The 24,781-nt window shown below is 37.5% G+C and overlaps 1 protein-coding gene across 2 annotated transcripts in view; it reads right to left on the reverse strand.

Annotated features, from left to right (window-relative positions):
• The window catches only part of AATF (apoptosis antagonizing transcription factor), a 101,533-nt gene that overhangs the window by 50,623 nt on the left and 26,129 nt on the right, over positions 1-24,781 (reverse strand). For both annotated transcript variants that reach the window (XM_077745577.1, XM_077745576.1), the window contains exons 5-8: positions 15,089-15,203; positions 13,599-13,800; positions 12,882-13,046; positions 11,021-11,104 (exon numbers count right to left, since the gene is read on the reverse strand). In XM_077745577.1, coding sequence (XP_077601703.1) covers positions 11,021-11,104; positions 12,882-13,046; positions 13,599-13,800; positions 15,089-15,203 — 566 coding nt within the window. The remainder of the gene's footprint in view (positions 1-11,020; positions 11,105-12,881; positions 13,047-13,598; positions 13,801-15,088; positions 15,204-24,781) is intronic.

Here is a 24,781-nt window from a genome sequence, read left to right on the forward strand (position 1 = left end):
CATCTTTTGCTGTGGTTACTGGTCTTTTAAGTATCTTCTTTGGAGAAATGTTTCCTTTGCCATTTTTTATTGGGTTATTTACCTTTTATTATTATGTTGTGAGAGTGCTTTATATATTCTAAACAGTCCTTTATCAGATATATGATTTACAAATATTTTCTCCCACAAACATTTTTGTGGCTCTTTTCACTTGNGGCTCTGAGCTGGCAGTCAACACAGAGCCCGACACAGGGCTCGAACCCACGAACTATGAAATCATGACCTGAGCCAAAGTCGGACGCTTAACCGACTGAGCCACCCAGGCACCCCTAGAGAGTACCTTTTGTAGGACCAAAGTTTTTTTTATTTCAGTCAAGTCCAATTCATTTATTTTCTTTTGTCACTTGCACTTTTGAAGTCATAGCTTAGAAACCATTTCCTTAACCAAAGCTCATGAAGATTTACTCCTATGTGTTCTCCTAAAAGTTTTATAGTTTTAGCTTTTACATTTAGGCATGTGATCCATTTTCAATTATTTCTTGTGTAGGTGCGAGGGAGGGAACCTACTTCATCCTTATGCATGTGGATATCCATTTGTCCCAGCCCTATTTGTTGAAAAGACAGTTCACTCCCCATTCCACTGTCTTGGCACCCTTGTTCAATACCAATTGACCATAATAAATGTAAAGGGCTTATTTCTGGATTCTCAAATTGTGTTCCACTGATCTATATACCTTGTTTTTTGTTTTTTAATGTTTATTTATTTTTGAGAGAGCAGGCATGCACAGGACAGGGGCAGAGAGACAGCAGGGAGCTCGATGAGGGGCTTGAACCCACAAACTGCAAGTTCATGACCTGAGCCAAAGTCAGATGCTTAACCAACTGAGCCACTCAGGTGTCCATCTATATACCTAACTTTGTGCCAGTACTACAATATCTTGATTCTTGTAGCTTTGTAGTAACTTTTGAAATTAGGAAGTATGAGTCTTTCAGCTCTGTTCTTTTTCAAGATGGTTTTGGCTATTCTGGGTCACTTGCATTTCCGTATTTTAGGATCAGCTTATCAATCTCTATAAAAGCAGTTGTAATTTTGATAGGGACTGTGTTGAGTCTAAAGATCAGTTTGGGGAGTACTGCCATCTTAGCAATATTAACTTCTCTAGCCCATGAACATGAGATGATTTTCCTAAATTTATTTAAATCTTTTAAAATTTCCTTCAGCAATGTTTTTAGTTTTCAGTGTACAAATCTTTCACCTACTTGGTTAAATTTATCTCCAGGTATTTTATTCTTTTGGATACTATTGTAAATGGAATAGTTTTCCTCTTCAGACTGTTCACAGCTGGTGTACAGAAACAGTGGAGTTCTGCGTGTTCATCTCAGATCCTACAGTTTTGCTGAATTCATTTTTTAAAAGCTCTGGTAGTTTTTTGGTGGTTTCTTTGGGATTCTCTATATATAGCATCAAGCTATCTGCAAATAAGTGACAGTTTTACTTCTTCCTTTTCAATTTGGATGCCTTTATTTATTTTTCTTGCCTAACTGCCCCGTCTAGAACTTCCAGTACAATGTTGAACGCTAGTGGCAAGAGAACACATCCTTGTCATGTTCCTAATCCTAGAGAGAAAAAGCATTCACTCTAGGTGAAAGTGGGTTTCCATAGATGTTCTTTATTAAGGAAAAAAAGTTCCCTTCCTCCCTAGTTTGCATGTGCTTTTATCATGAAAGGGCTAAATGTTTTTTCTCATCTATTGAGGTGACCATGTGGTTTTTGTCCTTTTTCTATAGATATAGTATATTACAGTGATTGATTTTTGATATTAAACCAACCTTGTATTCCTGGACTAAATTCCATTTAGTTATGGTACATTATCTTTTTTATGTGCTGCAGGATTGAGTCTGCTAGTACTTACTTTATGGACCTTTGCATCTATATTCATAAGAGATACTGGTCTGGAATTTTCTTGTGCTACTTTTGTCCGGTTTTGGTTTCCAGATGATACCATATTTCCTCCTTCTTGAAACACTTTTAAACGGAACCTGGGAAATCACTCTTCCTTCACTCTCTTACTGGTTGCTCTTTCTCAATCACCTTTGCTGGTTGCTCTATATCTCCCCAACCTCTAAATATTTGAATGACCCAGGATAAAGGTTTGAAGCAATTCTTTTTTTCCTTTCACTTCATTCTCTAGGTGATCTCATTCAGTCTCAATGTATTAAATACAATCTATATGCTGATGGCTTTCAAAAGAAAGATCTTCAAGCCCAGATCTTCCTATAAACTCCAAAATATTACATACAACTACCTCTTCAGCAATTCCATATTAATGTTTCAGAAGTAACCTAAACTTAATATAACCATAATCAAAATAATTAAAGTCAAAACAGATGGAAAAAAAAGAAAAAAAAAAGCTTAATAAAACCAAAGCTGAGTTCCAGATTTCTCCTCCAAATTAGCTTCTCTCATTGTTTTCCCCATCTCCGTAAATAGCAATTTCATCCTTCCAACTGCTCAGCCCAAAAACCTTAAAGTCGTCCTGGACTCCTGTCTTTCCACACCCCGTAAGAAATTCAACGGCAAATTCTGTCAGTTTAACTTTAACATAAGTTCAGAATCCAACCACTCTGCACTCCTTCCAAAACTACCCTAGTCCCAACTTCCAGCATCTCTCACGTGGATTATCACTAGAGTCTCTTAACTGGCTTCCTGTTTGCCACCTTATGTCCCTACAGTTTATTCTTAACACAGCCAGCAGAGTGATTCTTTTAAAACATTAGTCCAATCATCCAACTCCTCTGTTCAAAACCCTTTAGGGATTTCCCACCTCAGTCCCAAAAAAAGCCAAAGTGTTACAGTGGCTTACAAGGTCCTATAGTACCTGGTCCTCCATTACCTCTCTTTCCTTCTCCATCACTCTTTCTTGCCTAGTCTACCCCATTGACACTGCCCTCTTTAAATTTCCTAGAACATGCTAGCCTCCACTGTGCCTCTGAGCCTTTGCACTTGCCATTCCCTTTGTCCCCAACACTCTTCTTCCAGATACTTGCATCGCTCTGTTATTTGTTTCCTTCAGGTCTTTGCACAAACACAACCTTATCCCCTGAACATCATATAAAAAAAACAGTGACCGTCCTATCCTACCCTGGTATTCTTTGTCACCCATGCCCAGTTTTAGAATCTTCTACTGTACAGTCACAATATATTTCCCCTTTCATCCCATCTCTGAGCTGGAATGGACATTCACAAGGACAGAGCTTTGCTTTGCTGTAGCCCCTAACAGAGCTCCAAGAGAACTTTCTATGATGAGGAAAAGTTCTGTATTTGCACTGTCCAATACCATAGCCACTAGCACATGTGGCTACTTAGCACTTGAAATCTGGCCAGTATGATTGAGGAACTGAATATTTAATTTTATTCTATTTTAATTAATTTAAATTTAAATAGATACATGTGGCTAATGGCTACCGCATCAGCTGGCACAGCATAGCCTAAAATAGCAGTTAGTCAAAAATACATAGTAGGTGTGCAAATATTTATTGAATGAATGACAGAAGGAAGAAAGAAATCTGAAGGTTTTTCTCCTTAACTTTTTATTATAGAAAATTGCAGAAATACACAAAAGTAGGCCAGAGCAAAATGAACCCTTCAATACCAATCACCAACATGAATGCTCTTCTAACCTGAAATAAGTTTCAGTGGATACTGGCATCTCAATCCAGCTTCTAACAATTACCATATTCTTGGGAAATAGGGAATTTATATTATCCAGAATTTATATCAAACAGCATCTCTCAGGGTCTTTTAGAGGTTATAGAAAAATAACTTTGCGGGGGGCGCCCGGGTGGCTTAGTTGGTTAAGCGTCCAACTTTCACTTAGGTCACGATCTCGCGGTTCGTGGGTTCGAGCCCCGCGTCGGACTCTGTGCTGACTGCCAGCTCGGAGCCTGGAGCCTGTTTCAGTCTGTGACTCCCTCTCTCTCTGGCCCTCCCCTGCTCACCCCCTCCCTCTCTCTCTCTCTCTCTCTCTCAGAAATAAATAAAACATTAAAAAAAATAAAAAAAAAAAAACTTTGGGAATCAGATCATGTATATGTTGGGGAAAAAACTGGTATGCAAATCAGTGCTTGAGGCAGACAGTAGAAAACTACATGTATGTTTTTATATCAAGGACCCGATTACTCCCTTCTGCCATTTACTTTCTACACATAAATTTTAATGAAGTCACACTCTTAAAGGAGGAGCTATATGACCATGCAAATTGAGAGAGAACCTCACTCTTGTAAGATGACACAAATTCTTTGAGCAGGGATTTTTGTCTTCTTAGTCTTTAAAAACCTAGCACCTGGTATTTGAATGAAGTTCATAGTGGCATAAAAGTGATACATATGAACTGTCAGAGTGCAAACAGACACACTGGACCTTTCCTAAACAGATGTATTCTGAAAACATGTCAGATCAAAATGCATTTAAAACAATTTTTTTTAATGTTTTATTTATTTCTGAGAGAGAGAGACAGTGTGAGCAGGGGAGGGTCAGAGAGAGAGGGAACACAGACTCCGAAACAGGCTGCAGGCTCTGAGCTAGCTGTTAGCATAGAGCCCGACACGGGGCTCGAACCCACGAACCATGAGATCACGACCTGAGTCAAAGTTGGACGCTTAACCGACTGAGCCACCCAGGCGCCCCCAAAATGCATTTTAATATGCTGAAAAGAAAAGTCAAACCAGAAGTATGAATTCTTGAATTTCAGTGTCCTAACTCAGTAAGTGGGGCAATCCTTATACTAGTCATATACTTGCTTTAGGCTCCAGTTTGTAAAAGGACAGTTTGGCCTTGATGTTCTTCAAAGATGCTATCTAACTTTAAAGCAATTATGTTCTATCCTAGATCCATAATACACAAAAGTTTTAAAAGATGCTTATTAACTTCTCCTTTCTATGTTAGATCATTTTCCCTAAAATTTACTTTAAAGGAGTTTTACATTGAGTGTGATTTAATATGAAGACATCATAATCTACTTTAGGGAACAGGCAGTGTTCCCTATTTCTTGAGAAGTACCAAATTCTTCACTTGGGGCGGCTAAAACACTGCTGGAGTCCTATGTTTGATTTACACTGAGCTGGCTGACATTGTGTGTATTAATACAGAAAAGGCAATTCTGGCCACATATTTGCCTAGTAAACTCCCAAGGTACCACTTGTGTTTGAAAAAGTTTCTTCAACAGTTCTAAGCCAATTCTTATCTCTTTCATAGCCAGCTCCATAACATGTACTGTTTCAGGTTTTGTTCTGAGGTTTTGCCTTTGTTAAATGAGGTAGTATTACTTAAAGTCATGCTCTGATGTTTTTCAAAGCAAGAAAACTGAAAGAAATGAGGGCCAGCCATGTATACCTTCCCTTGACATTACTGTTGGATGAAATTTCTAGACTTTGCCTTCAAAACGTGGCTTTGAGGGGTGGCTGGGTGGCTCAGTTAGTTGAGTGTCTGACTCTTGGTTTTGGCTTAGGTCATAATCTCACAGTTTGTGGGCTGGAGTCCTGTGCTAACAGTATAGAGCCTGCTTGGGATTCTCCTTCTTTACCTCTCCCGCTGTCCCTCCTGTGCCATGCTCTCTCTCTCAAAATAAATAAATAAACTTAAAAATAAAATAAAATAAAATGTGGCTTTGGGTTTCCTCTCTCGAGCAGCTTCCACAATAACAAGCCCATGCTAACAGTCAAATGCCAATACTCATGCTGAATTTGGGTCTAAACATTGACAGATCAGCAATGGCAGCACAGAAGCTAGAATGCATCTCAAATAAAATTCTTATACATGGTACACAAAATCATCTCGTAATTAGAAAAACTGGAGTTGAATTGGACATTGGTATTTGGTTTGGGATGTTTTTCTTTTTAAAACATCTATACTATGCCTAAAGAAACCTAACTGATTAGCTCTCTGCTATACGTTTAGTCACGATATCAATTTTCAAGTTTATGTATTTCATATATAAGTCCTCTCTAAAATCATCATAAAGGTTTGTGTGTAATAAGTTTTGTCAATTTTTTAAAGATTTTATTTATTTTTTTAAAAGTTTTTTTCATTTTTATTTATTTTTGAGAGAAAGAGTGAGAACAGGGGAGAGGCAGAAAGAGAAGGAGACACAGAATCCGATACAGGCTCTCGGCTCTGCATCCTATGTGGCACTCGAACTCACAAACCACAAGATCATGACTCGAGCTAAAGTCAGAGGCTCAACCAACTGAGCCACCCAGGCGCCCCTATTTTTATTTATTTTGAGAGTGAGACAGAGAGCAAGCAGGGCAGGGGTAGAAAGAGACGGAGACAGAATCCCAAGTAGGCTCCACGCTATCAGTGCCAAGCCCAATGAGGGGCTGGAACTTATGAACTATGAGATCATAACCTGAGCCAAAGTCAAGAGTCAGATGCTTAACTGACTGAGCCACCCCAGGTTCTCCAAATTTTATCAAATTTTCAAGAAACACAACTCACATTTCAAATAACAGTAACATTTAAAAGTAAAACTAAAAATGAAATACTGCTCTGAACAGAGGTATCTGTTTTTTGACAACTAATTAAAAGGAAAAGGTTCAAATTAAACTTTGAAATATATTATTAACCATCAACTGAACCACTGGAAAGATACATGCCAACAGTAAGAATACTGTATTGCCATTAACCATAGGAATGGCTTGAGATATCTTATTCACACTAAGATCTAAATGTATGCAATTAAAGCCACCATATCAACTGTCCATATTAATCACTCACCAATTTAATTAAGGTAAACCATTCTGTCAGAAAGCTTGCCTCTTCTCTATTTCTTAACATTATTGACTTTTAATAGTTCACTGAATTAGTAATTACTTGCTTATAGCACTATCAAATGTCTTGGATACAGAAGTCCAGCATGTGGCAAGGTCAGTTATAGACATGTCCTGATGACATATGAAAGGAGAAATTTAACCCATCAAAGTGGTCATCGAAAGAGCAAAACCTATTATGCCTTTCTCTAGACACTCCTGGTTAAATTCAAAGTGACAGGACAAACCATATCAAACCCAAACAGAGCTAGAAGCAACATACAAAATCCTAATGAACCCTTAGACATCCAGGAATCGATTTGTCAATATCTAAGCTCAATTAGTCCTTTCAGAACAAAATACCTCATGAAGTGACAAGAAACTAGTTTGAGGTCTGGGATATGAAAAGAATAAAAGCAGTCACTTTATATAGCATATTGCTAAGTGAAGTCATATCTCAACCTGGAGATCTTGTGGAGATTAAATAAAGATGTATGTCAAGTACCTATCTACTAAGCCAACGAGCTGGCACATAAACAGTGTTCAGTACACGTTAGTCCTTCCTCAAATCTTTAAGGATGCAGACTTATCAAGTCAAAGATCAACTGATGGTTTGAAAAAGCAAAGAAAAGCAAAAGAAAAACCTTACATGGTGATAGAAACAACGTATCTTCTAGAACTCAGCAAACAGGATAATGAAAATGAAAAACAGATACTGAAAAGGTTTCTCAATGACTCATCCTTCGTGGTCATTTACAACCGTCCTGTTTTCTGAAATTGTCTTTAGGGATGAGCTTTGACAAGAAATAGGCCACATGCAAACTAATTCCACTTGAGAGGGAAACTCTGCAATGCCTATAGCAGGTGAAGTTTCTTTCACGAAATCTTTCCACTGGGTATACTTCAAGCTTTCAGCAATTCCAGTTTCCAAACAAACCAGTAACACAACTATAAAGCTAATTTTTTCATTAGAATTGTTAAGTAACAGGAGTTCAGTAAATCATCTGCCTTCTAAGAAGAAAAAAATTACTTTCTAACACAAATAATATTTCTTTTGGTTCTAAGAAAATGATGCTTATTTACAAACCAAAAGGTGTAATACTATAGTGAAGTCTTTTTATGGCTCAGGAATGAAATATTTAAGAAATGAAGGTACGGAAAGAACAGGATTTGGTCTAAGAAGTCTTGAGATCAAGTATTCATGTTGCCATTTACTATACAGCTTCCAGGAAGTTCTTTAACTTCTCAGGGATCTAGTTTCTTGTAAAGTTCTTTCAGCTCAAAAATTATATGATTACTTATGATACCTGATACTCTTCAGTGTCTCTCTGAGTATGTATACACATGCACATGTCCCTTTATTAAATAATACAGATATATTTTCAAAGTTGTAGTCATCAAAGGCCTATTATGAAACAAAGGAAGAGAGAGAATGAATGAATGTGTGTATATATGCTGGGTATTCTGACCCTGAACATCATTCTCAGTAGTTAGGGCATTTACACAGCCTGAATTAAGCAAGTAAGCCTTTAAACCCTTACAATGAAACATTAAAATTCAATGTGGCTATAATCTCTTCCTTACAAAACACGGACCCAAAGAGCCTGGCTTCAAGTATGGTTTAAAAAAAAAAAAAAAAGGCGAAGTGTATTATATTCACCATCCAGCTCGTCCATATGACCACATTAAAAAAAACACAAATGAAAACTCACAGGGCCATTGTAATACATTGTGCCACTTCTGAATGCAACACTTAGCTCAGGCTTACTACCCTGACAAATAAAGGAAAGCACTTTATGAAGCCAATTTAATTGGGAGGTGACAGAAAACATACAGCCATTTTCTTTAGCTTTATCATTGAACTGGCTTCAGCTCCAATCTCGGGCAAATCCCACTCAACAGAAGAAATTAACCAGGTCAGCAGAACAGGTGCTGTGCTGTGTCTGTCAAGGGCCTGGCATCACCACAATTACTTGCACACAATGAAGCAGTAATCTTTACAGATCATCTCTCCCAAGAAGTATATTGGGGAGGGAGAGGAAAACTGAAGGGAGGCGGGGGGAAAGTGGGAAGAAGAAGAGGAATAGGAGGCAAAGAGAAAAGGCAAGAGAAAATGAATGTGCAGCTGCCTTGCGGCTCAGCAGATGTCGGGATGTGATGTACGAGGCTAGGATAAGCTGTCGGAGCCTGCTGCCAAAGAGTGGTAAGTGATTAAAGCCTGCACAGTTCTAAGCACCATATTTAGAATCTGTGGGGTTTCAGGACTTGCACCCATTCCTTGCTGTGCTGCCAGATGTTGGCAACTGGTCCAGTTTCTACTGACTGTGCATGGATGGCAGCAGTTGGTGCAGCAGCAAAGCAATCTGGAATGCTTCCGGAGATGCTGTACATTAACAAGTGTCACCCATCATTCACCTTTACAGAAGGCTGAAACAACTCCAATTTGCTGCCACTTCCCTCTTGGGAAACGGCCAAGATAAAGTTGCGCCTGGCAGCCCCATTTGTTTCACTCAGGTGTTTCAGCTGCCTTGCTGACCTCTATTAGTTTAAGTTTTAATTTAGATTAACCCCAGCACCCCAATTAACCAGCAAGGGGAAAAGCTAAGATGTGACTACTCATAACTCTGAAATCAGAATTTATCGAAGGTAAAATTATTAATTGGGATGAAGGGCCAATCAAGTAATGCTATTTCTTTTTAAACAGACCTCCAGCCCCCCCCCCCCACCGCCCCAAATCTTTCAGACCAAGGACTGCCAGTGGAAGCAACTTCTTTCTCCCCAGTAATTTCAGTTTATTTTATTAAGCCTATTTAATTTATGATGCACTTTCCATCGAACAATGTACACTTCAATTAATGAAGACTGGAGCATTTTTGATTGTCTCCCATGATCTCACACAATTATATAGCATTAATATCCCATATCAGGTACTTCCTTATAGACACTCTAGAACAAAATAGAGTTCCCTACTCTTCTGACAAATGGATATAATAAGAGAAGAAAAGGAAAAAAGAATCAAGACCTCTGACTAGGAACACCTGAGGCCACACCAATCCTCTTTCCTACACCCTCTCATCATTACTTTTAAGGCTCACTTACGGCAATAATTTCATTGAACACTCCAGAGTGAATAGAAAGATTATTAGAGTCTCTTTCTCATCTCAGGACAAAGACTCAGAGGTATCCCCTATATAGAATCACCTGTACTATTGGCCTCATAGTGTAATTTTCCCAAATTCTTTCCTTCATATTCCCAATACATAATACATCATGGCTGAACCTTCAACAAGCAGTTGAAATTCCTTGACAAAAGTTAACACGCTAGAAATTCAGCAGAGAAAAAAAGAATATCTCCGTAAATAATGGCTCAACAAAAGCTGGTGTATCACTGCATCCTTGATTCCCAGAGCTAAAAAGGTACATCCTAAAGCACATTTCATTAACTATAACTTACCAGGAGAACCAGGATTATAGGAGATTATTTTAGTTCTTTAGAATAGCCCAAATATTTAATCTACCCTAATAGTCACCAGCATCATTAAAAAGAGCAGCATACCAGCAGACAATAATATCAAGGGAAAGAACTGAGGGACATCTGCAAAGAGGTATCAACAGCTGGGCCATATTTCAACTTCTGCCAATTCTGTCTTCAAAATATCACACTATAATTATAATCAATGGGAGCAGACAATCTCATACATACTTCTCTGATTTGAACAGGCACCACCCCCCCACTCCCCCCATCCCCCGCCATACACATGAACAAAAGACAAGAGACTTAACAGGTAATAGAACCAGAAGTGCAATTCAAGAACTCTGGGATCCCAGCCCTTTAGCTCCATATCCCAGTCTAATAGTAATAAGCCAAGAAATCAAATAACTAACAAAAAGTTAGTTATATATATATAAAAGTTAGTTATATCTATCATATTAACATTCTCAAAAATGGCTAAGAATAAACCACCTGACTCGAAGAAGCTGCAGCTGTTTTACAGATAATTTACATTCTGCAGCAACTAACAAAGTAGTTTGTAGTTGTTTTCATTTTAAAAGGAAAAATACAAGACAGAAAAGGAACAACAGATTCAGAACTGCACAGTAAGTCAACTCTAAAGACAGCACCTCTAACTCCCTGACTCTATCCTCCTTCCAAAGTAGGCCAGAGAATTCTATGAGCTGCTTTAAAATGCTAAAACCTGATCTGTAACAAAAGAAAAGCATGTGAAAATCATACCTGGTGGTAAAAATCATCGTCATCAAAGATTTCTTCATCCAAGTCCTTCAGGTGGGCATTGGCAGGGGCTTGAGGAAGGATCTCCTATATCAGGGAGAAAAAAGAAAGGAGTGAATCCAAAGGAGTTGGAGGGGTCGAAGTAATGTAGCTACTAAAAATAATGTGTGTAACAATCAAAGCACTTTTCCTTAAGATATAAAGAGTTCTTGGGTCACCTGGGTGGGTCAGTTGGTTAAGTGACCGACTTTGGTTCAGGTTATGATCTCATGGTTTGTGAGTTTGAGCCCCACATCAGGCTCTGTGCTGACAACTTGGAGCTTGCAGCCTGCTTCGGATTCTGTGTCTCCCTCACTCTCTCTGCCCCTTCCCTGCTTGTACTCTGTCTCTCTCCCAAAATAAACAAAGTTAAAAAAAAAATACATGGGACAACAAATCCCTTAAAAAAAAAAAGATATAAAGAGCTCTTAAAATTAAAGAACAAAAACATTCCAATAAAAAAGGTAGACAAAAACGTTAATAGGTACTTGACAGAAAAAGAACTATAAACTGTCAATAATCATATAAAAAGCTTTAACCTCATTCTAATTAAATACATGAAAATTAAAATGAGAAGACACCACATTTTTCACCTCTAAAACAGGCAATAATCAGTATAAGAACACCCAGCTGGTGGAAATGGAAATTAATGCAACCTTTCTGGATGCAATCAGTGATATCAGAATTTAAAATGTGGGGGCACCTGGGTGGCTCAGTCGATTAAGCATACAACTTCAGCTCAGGTGATGATCTTGCAGTTCGTGGGTTCCAGCCCCACACTGGGCTCTGTGCTGACAGTGTGGAGCCTGCTTGGGATTCTCTCTCTGCCCCTCCCCGACTCATGCTTTCTCTCCCTAAATAAACTTAAAAAAATGTGTATTCTTTTTGATTTGACATTTCCAGTTTGAGTACTCTATCCATACGATCACACAAATACACATATTATAAATGCTCATGAATGTTTCTAATAGCACTGTTTCTAAAGCTGGAGACAAGAAAAATACCCACTGTTTAAATAAATTATGGTACACACACAAGAGGGAATACTCAACAGCTATTAGGAAAAATGAGATTGATCTCTATATAATGATTTGGAAAAGCGTCTAGGAAAAATTAAATTTAAAAATTGTTAAAATTTTACATATAGTTTATAATATTTTATATATTTATAAACACACATATCCATTCAATTAAAAATATATAATCGTATTTTTATACAGGTATATGTGCATATATAGTTATGTGAACAGAAAATTCCTAAAAGCTTGTTACCACTGTGAACATAAGTTCAATCTAAGAAGTGGAATTTTACTTTTCATTTTAAATTCTTTTGAATTAAAAAGAAGACCATTAAGTATATATTTCAATAAATAAGAGTTTCCTTTAAACAAAAGAATTTGTTCTAATTTTGGATCCTTTTCTGTAGTATCTGCATGTATCTGTAGTATCTGCATGTCTAATATAAAGCCTAAAGTACACGCTTGCTTCAATACTGACATTTCCAAAGAAGCAGCTTTAAAACTGAATTATAAAAACTAGATTATGAATGCTTCCATTACCAGACTCCTATCAAACTCAAAAATAAGAGACTATTAACTTGTTATAGACTTGTTAACACAAGTTAACAATAGCTCCATTTTAAAAGAAATTTATCCTCCCATATACTCTTACTTTTTCAACAATCTAGTAAAGTAGTGCTTTTTCCCTTTCTTTCACTAACTACTTATACCAAGAATGGTATCTACAAGCAGGTGATCAGATTTTTCAGCTAATTAGCCTCACAGAAACTGCTCGCTGCAATCACCCACCATAACAGAGCTCTTACCGGCTGCCCTGGCAAACTCTCCGGGACAGGCTGCACTGCTGGTTCAGGTTTGCCAAGAACTCGGTAGATGGAGCGCTTGGTCTGTGTCCTTCGAAGTAATCTTTCTTTGTCCATCAGAATATGATCGATCTGAGTCAAGATTGAGCGTTCAAAGGCACCAAAACCCTGCAACAACATTAACCAGTGTCAGATAATGCAGAAAGTCTGTGCTGAAGGCAGCTACATTGGTTTCTCTATCTTTCTGTGTCAGCAGAGAAGCAGACAATCCTCCCTTCAGGAGGGACTTTGTGTTAGAGACCAAGTCTGTGAATGGCTGTAACTGTTCTCAGGGAAAAAAAAATTAGTCTTAAGCAGGTTGTATTACTTTCCTATACCCAGAGATTAACTTCTGCACCTTTCACAACTGTTTAAAAATCTTTAAGTATTTTGTATTCCCAAATATTTGACCACTTACAAGGCCATAATTTCTAGAATAAAATATTCTTTCTAAAAAGCTAAAATCCCAGGTCTGAATAATATAAACCCCAATGGTGGGAGTTAAGTAAATTTTTCTACAGTAATGACTGATTACTATTACATCATGACATTATAATGAGCTATATAAATATAAGATAAATGAGCTGTAGTTCCAATTTCTTAAAACTGCTTCAGGTTGCTACAACCTCTTACACACACACACACACACACACACACACACACACACACACACACACTTACCTTCCCCAGTTTTCCAGAAGCCAGCTTGGTTTTATCATGCCACTTCTGAAGTGTGCGGTTCCTGTAGACTGTGAAGTCGGCAAAACGCTTTGCCATGAAGCTGGGATAGTCCTCCATTTCTAGCTTCCTCTTTGGTGGGGGCTTTCTCTGCTGCTTCTTCTCTTCTACTAGCTCTTCATCTTCACTGGAAATCTCTTCCTCACTGGAAAACCAATAAGAACATTGAGTCCAATGTTAACCAACATTACCCAAATAAATACATAAGCTCACATGAAGTCAAGAATATTTAGGCCTTTCCTATTCTGTCTATATTTGCAATAACATCATAGATGTGAGGATGGCTTTTTCTATTTGAAAAGAATATTCATGAGGTCAATCAAAAACTCATGTTAACTTTTCAAATATAAGAGCTACTAGCTTAGAAATATTTTTCTAAAGGTAAGCAAACCATAAAAATAAATGAAGTTGTAAAAACATTATTAGAAATGCATATGAACCAGGCCTCTACTGTTATAAGATGGACTTTAAAAATTAAACACATAATCATACTTTTATGACCTTAATCCCCAAATCAATAAGGGACATGTGTCTCCCTCTAACCAATTGTTCAGGAAAGCTGAATAACAGTAGTTGAATCACAGGAAGAGAGCCAAATGTGAAGAAAACTCAAAGGAGTAGGCAGGAGAACGGAAAATACATTGAAGTGAATACGCCTGCCAAGAGAAAGTAATTCCACCTATCAAGCCAATTGCACTCACTGGACCTCCAACCCCAAAACACAGTAGGTGCTCAATAAATGTGAGCTTACTTATTGTCCCTGCAACTAACTCCGTAGAAAAGAACGGAGCAAAGGATAAGCCCAAGGGGAAAAAAAGCAAGCAGTTACCATATACAGCAAGTTCAAACAATGGGCGGTAGAGGGGGGTGTGGGGAAATCTTTCCTCCAATGTGACCATTTCAGAAAACAGGTTTATTCTGCTCTTTTCTGAAAAATGTCTACCCTTCAAAATAACTGCTGCTTCTTCCCTCACCAAAAAGGAGATGGTTGTGACCAGCAATTCCATGGTATTGGCACAAAGGGCTTCATAAACATTAGTTAAGAATTAATATTAACAATGTGCTTTCATCTCCCAATTTCAACAGATCTAAAGAGAAGGCAAACCTTTTGCAGAAGCCCACAAAGGGGAGCAGGTCCAAGTAAATATAAAAATGAAAAATCTTATTCCAAATTTATATGCTGTCTTGCAAANTATTATATTTATTTTATATATTATTATATTATAATAATTATATATTATTAATATATTATAATAACATAGGATTATTTATAATCCTATAAATTCCAAATTTATATCCACCAGTTAAATATAAGAGGCGCTTTCTGTTTCACTAAGTCTGACATCTGTCTGCAGACAATTTGGCTTTTTCATAAGTGATGGGAAACTATTCAGATTAAAATATGCAACTCCATAGCTCCAATCCTTCCTTACCTTTCTGCTTTGGCCTTTGTCCCATCTACTAGGTATCTAGTGTCTGGGTACTGGAAAAGTAACTCTTCCTGAAGGTCTACCAATGACCTCAACAATGCTTTCAGGGCCTTGTGACCTGAGAAATAAAGCACAGAGAAGGAATAATTTATTATCTACAATTCTCCAAAGTAGGCAATACCTATAACTCATGACTCCTGAGCAGTCCTGACCAGGGTAGGGGGCAGGCACAGGGTACTCATAGACGAAGAATTCTCTGAAATACCGAATTCCTGAGAGGAGATAATAACAATGCCTAACTTACAGGCTTGTTGTGAGGAACAAGCAAGGTAACATACATAAGTTGTGTGGGGAAGGATCTGCAATAAATTGTGGGTTCTTAAATTTAGTCAGATTGACAAACTCCTTCCCTGTCTGTCATCATAACCAATCGTTTTCCCCTATGGTGTTAGTTTCTACAGGTAACCCACCGACCTCATGGATTATCCCTCTATCAATCAACTCCTTAAGCAATTCCTCCTCTTTTAAACAGCACAACTTTGTCCTGGGATCGCTACTGCCACCACCACCACTGCCGCTGCCACCACCACCTTCCCTCAGGAGATCTCATTTGTCTATGGTCTGAGCTGCCGTTATCATTCATTCAATCTCTCCACACATATTCTTGTGAAAAGTTCTTGTTCATGTATGAAAACCCAAGCTAATGACTTAGTGTTTGCAGTACTGAATTGTGTATTAAAAATCTGTACATGGAAAACATGTTCTTATCTGGTTCTTCTCGTAGCCAACAGGATGCATTTGTAATAAAGCTGGTCAGGATTAAGTATACAGTCTACAGCTAAGAAGTTTCAGAATAAAAACTGGCCCTCTGAGAACTGAACTCTTACCTTTTTTATCAGCCTAATCCTACTAAAGGGGCTAACTAGACACTGATAATCACTATTTATGTATTGATAGCACTCAGACGTCTCTCCTATTATCGAGCTTCCACACTTCCAGCAACTGCAAGAAAATCTTCGCATGGATGCTCCATTAGTCCTCCAAATACACCACGTCAGAAACAGAACTTTTCCCTTCCTACCTAATACTTCTCCCTTGTCTGATTATCTCTTCTGTTTAATGTGTTTTCATAGGGATCGCTGACATTTTGGTGCCCTTATTCTATAGATTTAATTCATTGCAAAACAGTGTGATTTTCCATTCTTATCATTACTAATAGCTGTCCATTCATCTCTGGCCATGCTTCTACCACTCCTTCCCTCTTCCCCTTAAATAACTGTAACCTTCTCATAAGAATCCCTACTTTCATTTAGCAACCCCTACATTCATTTTTATTTTGTATTCCATAGGGACTTTAGCCCACACAAACTTCAGTTAGTGTTAATCACAGTTTTTAACATCTTTTCTAGAAAAGGCTACATCTTGAGACAGAGCCCATATTTTCCAAAGTGAAACCACAAACCAATTTCACATTTGCAAAGTAGTTTTTAAAACTCCCAAAAACCCAACCTCAAAATCTTATGCTAAGTAAAATAAGCCAGTTGCAAAAGCACAAGTACTGTGTGATGCCACTTACATGAGGGACCTAGAATAATCAAATTTACAGGAGCAGAAAACTGAATGCTGGATGCCAGGGATGCAGGGGAGAGGGGAATAGATAGAGTTTCCAATTGAGATGAGAAAGTTCTGGAGATGGATGGTGGTGATTTAGGACAACCATTTGAATGGACTTAATGATACTGAACCATACATTTATAAATGGTTAAACTGGTAAATTTTATGTCATATATATTTTACCATAACTGAGAAAGAAAACACTTTCAAGTGATCCCAAGACTAGAGCATAATAAATAATTCTATCATCCCAGTTCATCTCTATAGAAAAAAATCATCTATAATCTTTCAATCTTGAGCCTAGATTAAAAAAAAAAAGAACAGGAAAAACAATGAAATATTATTCAGTCCTTAAAAAGAAGGAAATTCTGACACTTGCTACAACACATGGATGAACCCTGAGAACATTATGCTGAGTGAAATAAGCCAGACAAGTACTATATCATTCCACTTATATGACGTACCTAGAGTAGTCAAACCCATAGAGACAGAAAGTAGAATGGGAGTTACCAGGGGTTGGGGGAGAGGGGAATGGAAACTTTAATGGGTATAGAGTTTTAGTTTTGTGAGATGACAAAGTTCTGGAGATTGGTGACACAACAATGTGAATGTACTTAACACTACTGAACCGTACACTTAGAAACAGTAAGGATAAATTGCTGATCACTATACTCTACACCTGAAACTAACACTGTATGTTAACTACATTGGAATTAAAATTAAAAATAAATTTTATCAGGGTAAATTTTATGTTAGGTAAATTTTAGGTTACATGTTTTTACCACAATAAAAAATTTAAAAGAACAAGAAAAGCCAAGTGTCTGTCTCTGACTTCCTCGAGGTACCATGTGTCCAAGATCTAAAATATGAAATCAAGAACCATGCAGGGGAAGAAGCTGAAAAGCAACCTGTAATGTTTATAGCTACGTGCCCCCAAAAGCAAGTCATAATTTGACTCTAACATGTAGCATAACCAAGAAGTGTGAAAACATCCAACGAAAAGACTACTACTTTTAAGGGCCACTTTCAAGTAGCTATACAAGCCTTTTTATTTTGTTCAAGTCAGTTTTAAAAAATCCATTGCAGATATATTAGACAGCCTATCAATCCAACAAGAAAGCAGAGAGCCAATATCAGTAAATCAAAGTGTGCCTTTCTGTTAATACTCTCTCATATGTTCTCATTTTATACACCCCTTCATCCAGTCAGAAAGTAGCCCTGAAGTATTTAAGCTCCATTCAGGGATAGCACCACCATGCATCAAAGTGTCAAGAGGCCTACAAGAGATGAAATCTGCAATTCTGTGCTTCTAACCACACACACACACACACACACACACACACACACACACACACACAAGAAGAAGAAGAAATTAAAAAAAAAATGTTTATCAAAGTAAAGTCACCAGTGGCCAACACATGGACAGCTTCCTGTAAAGGGATATGGAAGCAAAGAAAAGAACCCAATTCTCATTTCTTTGCAACATAAGGGTTACATTTCCTTCTGGTAAGATTTGTGTAAAATGAACAATCCTTTCTGGGATGTGCAGGCCTCCTCAAAGCCACAGTTGACAAGAGTGAGTGAGGAAAGACTTTCCTGGAGATTCAAATCCAATGGTGATTCTTCCAGCCTAAAAAACAAACTAAGCCAAGCCCTGACCTCTTTTTGTCATTCATATAGGACTAAATTTTATTTGTTCAACCTCATGAAAAATAAAGAGAATGGAACCAATGGTTTCTAATTTACCTTTAATTTTTCTCCTGATTACTGTCAGAGTTAGCAGTTAAAAAAGCAGCAGAGAGGCATGTACTTTCTTCTCTCTTCCTTTTGGCATACGGCCACAAAACAAATGGAGACTGTCAAGGATATATATGTTTATTTTGTCTTACATGGTCCACTTCCAGAGGCCTTTCCCTTAAGAGGAGATTAAGAAGGACATATGCCTCACCATATTATCAAGATACAACCTCAGCATCTGGGCACCAGGCTTTAGGAATGATTTTCCAAGTAGAGAATCAATGGAAAGAGTACTTTACTAAGGGTCAGGAGCCCTGTATGCTAACTGACACGATTACTAACTAGTCATTTTATACTGGAACGATTTAATCTGTAAGTCTCAATTTTCTCATCTGTAAAATGTAGATAATCCTTTGCCTGTTTATCTCACAGAATTTAGGTGAAAAATAAGAAACATGTTTTTTACATATTAAGACATTTTATACATTTTTAAATATAAAAATATAAAAGTATAAAAATAAATATAAAAATATAAAAAGTGTATGACTATTTAAAAAATCATCTTTCACATGGTAAAAATCCTAAGTTCCACTTATGCTGATCAACAGTGCTAGGACTGAACTGGTATTCACAGATTCCTGTCTTAAGTATTCATTTACATGCTACCCATATGCAAGCATTCTATATATAAAATGTCACCAATCTAAAAACCATTTTCACCTAACAGCCTTATTTTTTTCCCTGATTCATCTTGGCTGTTCAACATAAACAAAACTGTAGGCAGAGAATAAGTTTGGACACAGGCACACAGTTCATTAATTAAATTATAAACCAATAAGTACAACTTCTGGCAAGGAGATTGGAGGGGGAATGGAGACAGTGAATTTATAACTAAAGTAAAGCTTACTTTATCAGTTTTTAAATATCTAGACAGTTATTTTTAAAATAAACATGAAAACATACAATTATTTATGTACAAGTATACAAAACTCCCACATTCCTATTACCCCAGATAAATACTACGAACTAGAATGTACAGATTACGAGAGCACTTTTTTCTCCTTCAAAAGTAACTCTAGAACCAGAGCTAAACTATAGGTCAAAATGACACACTATATATTGGCCTGAGAACAATACTTTTCATTCAAATCCACACAAGCCTGCCACTTGCACTAGTCATCCCCGGCAATTAATCCCCCAAGAAAGACGTTTGATTAAATCTTTTCAAGCAAATCCTTTGCTTTGCTTTTGTTAGTTCACTTCTTGTCAACATCTATTAAAATATGCCTTTAATTCTCCCACAATCTTAAAAAACACCGATTCCACTGTCTTCAACTTTAATCAACTGTATGGCCAGCATTTTTCATTTCATAATAATGTGCTGCTTGGAATTCAAGAGGCAGGCTCGGCATCAATCATCTGGTAAGAATTTTTCCACTGCAATAAATATGCAAATGAGGAGAGCCAGTCAGTCGTATTTCAGGCCCGACTTGCTAGTGTTTTAAAAAAGACACAAATTTATTAATTGCCGGTGGCCAGAGGAATCCTATTACTTTGGGCATTGATTACAAAGCTGTGTGAGTGATTATTGTGCAACTCGCGGGCTACCCAGGCATGAGGAAAAATTATTAAAGCAAGGCAGAGATTATCAACTCAGAATAACAATAAGCCTTAACATTTAGGCCCTAACTTCTTCAACAAAGAATTACGTGAAGGCTCCACTGTATCATAATTCCGAACTCTGTCAGTATTACTGTTTGGGCTTGTTCTATATTCCCCAAGCAGAATGGCGTCACCAGGAAGAAACAGTACTGCAGGTTACAAATTCCCGCACACCAACCATAATGGATGAGTTGCTATCATCTCCAATGTGCATCCAACTAGAATTCTGATATATTCACGTATGCATACACACGTGCAGACATGTGCATATATGTACTCCCAGACTTGGGTAAGTGGATGTGTCGTCATGAGGGCTCTGGTTTTTAATGGAATAGTATAAGGAGTTCTGTCTCTGTGTTGGTTGGTTGGTTGGTTCTGTGGACCAAAAATTGAATCTTTTTTAATGGTCCAAAATAACCACCAGGATAACTTTTCAAAGAAGAGCATGGGGACTTATATTCTAAAATCATGATGGCTAAGCCAAAGGCAGCCCTGGGTTTTCATACCTCAGGGGGCACCACAGTGGAAGGCATGCAGTCTATGGAGGAGTCTATGGAGGAAATGGTTTGATAGGCTAATTCTGAATGCAAAGTGTTTTTGTGAGAAACATTCAACCCAAGACATATTAAATCAAGTAAGAAAGAGGGCTCAGTGGACAAAACTTATTTTTTTCTCTTAAGAGAATGATGTGGGGAATTGGGGGAGTAAGTGGAAGTTAAAATAAGGGAGAGAGGAAGAGAAGTATGATAAAATACATTGGGTAAGCCCCCTCACAAAAGAAGCAAAAAGCAAAAAAAAAAAAACAAAAAAAAACCTTAACATTTTACATTACTGCCACACTAAATAACATGATAGATAGTGTGCATTTGAGTTCTGTGGAGGGACATCCCACTCAAGCAGTAATTTCTGACCAGGCATGAATTTATAAGGAAGGGAAAAGAACTGCAGAATTTCTTAGGTTTCCCTGAATACTCTCTCAAATACCTTGATGAAGTGTGTCAATAAATCCTTAAAAAGCCCTATAGGACACAGCAATCTAACTGATCAATGTACTTCCCGAAATCCACTACAGTTACCTTCCACTCAACAGGCCCCAGACAACCACCACTGCTCCGCAGTACTTCCCTAAAAAGGGAAATTCATCTTTCCCCTTTAAACAAAAGAATAAATGCTCAAAATACAAGGTACTTAAAACCCAAGCTGATATACAAGTAATTGTTTAAACTGTCTAACAAGAGTTACCCAGGGAGAGAAGGGATACTTTCATTCTTATTGGGTACATTTTTTAACTGTTTGAATATTTTATAAGCATATATTACTTTTATAATTTAAAATATTATTAAAATTTAAAGTAAACTTTGAAGTAAGAAAACTTATTAAAAATAAAATTAGAACCACAATCCAGGTAGCCCTGTCTCTTTCATATAAAATACTCTGATCCTTTCTTATTAAAAAGCCTTTAAACAACCAGCCTCTTAGGCAGTGAAACTACTCCTCACCTAAATGTCCAAATTCTCTCTGTAGTATGGGTCTGAAAATGGGGGTTCCCAGGCTGAGCAGATCGCTCCTCTCTCAGTATCAGTCACACCACTGCTACAGCACATGCTATATTGTAGGGAGTCTGATTTTACTACAGTGTAAGCTGCTTGAGAGCACGGACCTCAACCTGTCACTCTGGCATCCAACACATCTCCTGGGCCATGAGAAGGATTCTACAAATATGTTTGCCTCAGAAATGACGCCTAAGTTACATGGCAGAACTTCCAATTACACTATCACTTCCACATCTAAGGGCTGACAAGCCAACGTATTTGCTAACTTCAACAAGCATGTATTCTCAACAAACTGACTTGTGTTAACAAATGCACAGTAACCAAACTGAACTTCTTCCTGTAACTAGAAGATGTACAGGCTACCACCAAGTCTCAAGACCACCTTATCAGATTTAATAACTCAACATATGTTACAATGCATTCACATGAAGACACAGTAATCACCACTTGAATGGTTAAAATGAGGCTCAGAAAATAAAAGATTGCTTTTATTTGTGTTTCTTTTAATACTAGGAAGCCTAAGCATTATTCATTTGCCAACCCGAAATGGAACACTTTGAGAGGTTGCTTTCACGTAAAAACACTTAAATATTCATGCCTTAAACATGGTTTATCCAGAAGTGCCTGGGTGGCTCAATCAGTTATGTGTCCAACTTCAGCGCAGGTCATGTGTCGGGCTCAGAGCCTGGAGCCTGCTTCAGATTCTGTGTTTACCTCCCTCCCTCTCTCTCTCTCTCTCTCTCTCTCTGCCATTCCCCTGCTTGTGTTCTCTTTCTCGAAAGTAAATAAATAAACTTTTAAAAAGACAGGTCCACACCCTACCATGAGCTCATTGAGGCAAGGATTGTGAACAATTCACCTTGGCATGGCTGGTGTTAGCAAATGGCAGGCTGCAGGCTGTTGAATGACTGAGTAAAAATGGCATCCTAATAACTTTCTTGGCATGCTTTTAGATGTGCATTTCAAGTCTTCAAAGAGGGAACCACAAGTATAGTATTGATATTCATTTACATAACCTTTTAAGAAGAAAGAAACAAATACTTGGCCATAAAGCTCCAGCCTAAGAAAAGATGGTACTATCATTATTAACAGTTCACAACACGAAGAACCCACAAAGTGGCGGGCACTAGCTGAGGCACTTCCCTGCCTAGCATTACATATCTCATTTCAACCCTCACAATAACCCTTTGAGGTGGGTACTATTACACTGTCATCACACTGGTGAAGAACATGAAACACCACTACAAGCTTTAGAAAGAACTACATATTTTTCATTTTCTAGATCAATGTATCCTTAAATGGTTATGTGTCAAAACTATCTGGAAAACAAAGTATAATGCAATTTTCAATTATAAGAAATGATAAAACTGCCCTCCCCAATACCACTACATGATAAAAACAAAACACAAAACAAAATACTAGCGAGGCTCTGTTAAAATGTTATGTCCAAATTTGGTTCCTACATCGGAAAAAATAAAGTGGGAAAAATAAATGAAGCCCAAATCATATGGATATAAGGTAGGTTGAATAGGCAAAATAAAGATATATTTGCTTAATCTGAAAAAGATAATGTTAAAAAATGGATTAACAGTGTCCAAAATTCAAGTGGCTAAACAAATCAGAAAAGATGTTTGGCCTCACTTAAATTAAACACACACACACACACACACACACACACACACACACACACACAGAATCCATGCCTTAAAACAACATATTTTGTGATACTACTTGATGCTGGCAAGAATGGGAGGAAAGGGGCTCTCTCTCAATATACAACTGACAAGGGTTATATCCTTATCACACATATCCAGAAAGCAATCTGGCAAAATGTATCAGAGATTTACACATGCATACCACCTGACCCTACTACTCCATTTCTAGAAATTAATCTTAATGAAATAATCAGATAAGAAAGCAAAGAGGCAGGTTCAAAAACATTATTTTTAGCATTGTTTACAACAGGTAAAAACTGCAAACACCTTACGTGTCCATTTATAGGGGGCTGGTTAAATTAATTTAGTTTAGCCAGATAACTTTCTGTGCAGCTGCTGAAAAGGATAATTATAAATGGAACCAGTTCTGAATAAACTAAATTATAAAACACTTTTGAGGATAACTAAAGTAATCTGAATGTGGAGTGGACACATCATTAGGGTTATTAGGAAGTATTAACTTGGTTAGGTGAGATGACAGTGTTATGTAAGAAACATTCTCATTTTTTTAAGAGCCATTTATAGAAGTATTTAGAGGCAAACTGGCATGACGATTGCAATTTACTTTAAAATACTTCAGGTAAAAGAAAACGAAAACAAAGATAGCCAAGCCCTTTTTTTTTTTTCCAAAGAAAAGGTAGATTTATATTCATTAACATGAAAAGACGTAAAGTGTGATGTCATTTATGGTTTAAAAAAAGTTTAGGGGCGCCTGGGTGGCTCAGTCGTGATCTCACAGTTCGTAGGTTTGAGCCCCACATTGGGCTCCGTGCTGACAACTCAGAGCCTGGAGCTGCTTCGGATGTGTCTCTCTCTCTCTCTCTGCCTTTCCACCTTTCACACTCTGTCTGTCTCTCTTTCTCTCAAAAAGAAACATTAAAAAAAATTTTTTTCGAGTTTAAACGGATATAAAGTATCTGGAAGGATATATAGAAAATAGCTAAAAATGGTTATTCTGAAGAGTACTATTGACAGTAGGGAAAAAAGACTTTCAGAGTCCATGTTACATATTTCAGTACCATTAGGGAGGAAGGGAAACAATACTGTTTGAGGGGCACCTGGGTGGCTCAGTCAGTTAAGCGTCTGACTTCGGCTCAGGTCATGATCTCACGGTTCGTTGGTTCAAGCCCCGCATCGGGCTCTGAGCTGACAGCCAGCTCAGAGCCTGGAGCCTGCTTCACATTCTGTGTGTCTCTCTCTGACCCTCCCCTGCTCACGCTCTCCCTTTCCTTCTCCCTCTCTCTCTCTCAGAAATAAATAAAACATTAAAAAAAACTTTTTAAAATACTGTTTGAAAAAAGTATTTTTATTACACATTTTACTTTTATGACTATTAAGGTTAATGAAGATTATATATATATATTATATATATAATATATATAATATATATATATTCAATAATACAAAGAGATCTT

Source organism: Crocuta crocuta, unplaced genomic scaffold (genome assembly GCF_008692635.1).
Source record: "Crocuta crocuta isolate KB4526 unplaced genomic scaffold, BGI_CrCroc_1.0 scaffold333, whole genome shotgun sequence".
Classification (NCBI taxonomy): Eukaryota; Metazoa; Chordata; class Mammalia; order Carnivora; family Hyaenidae; genus Crocuta; species Crocuta crocuta.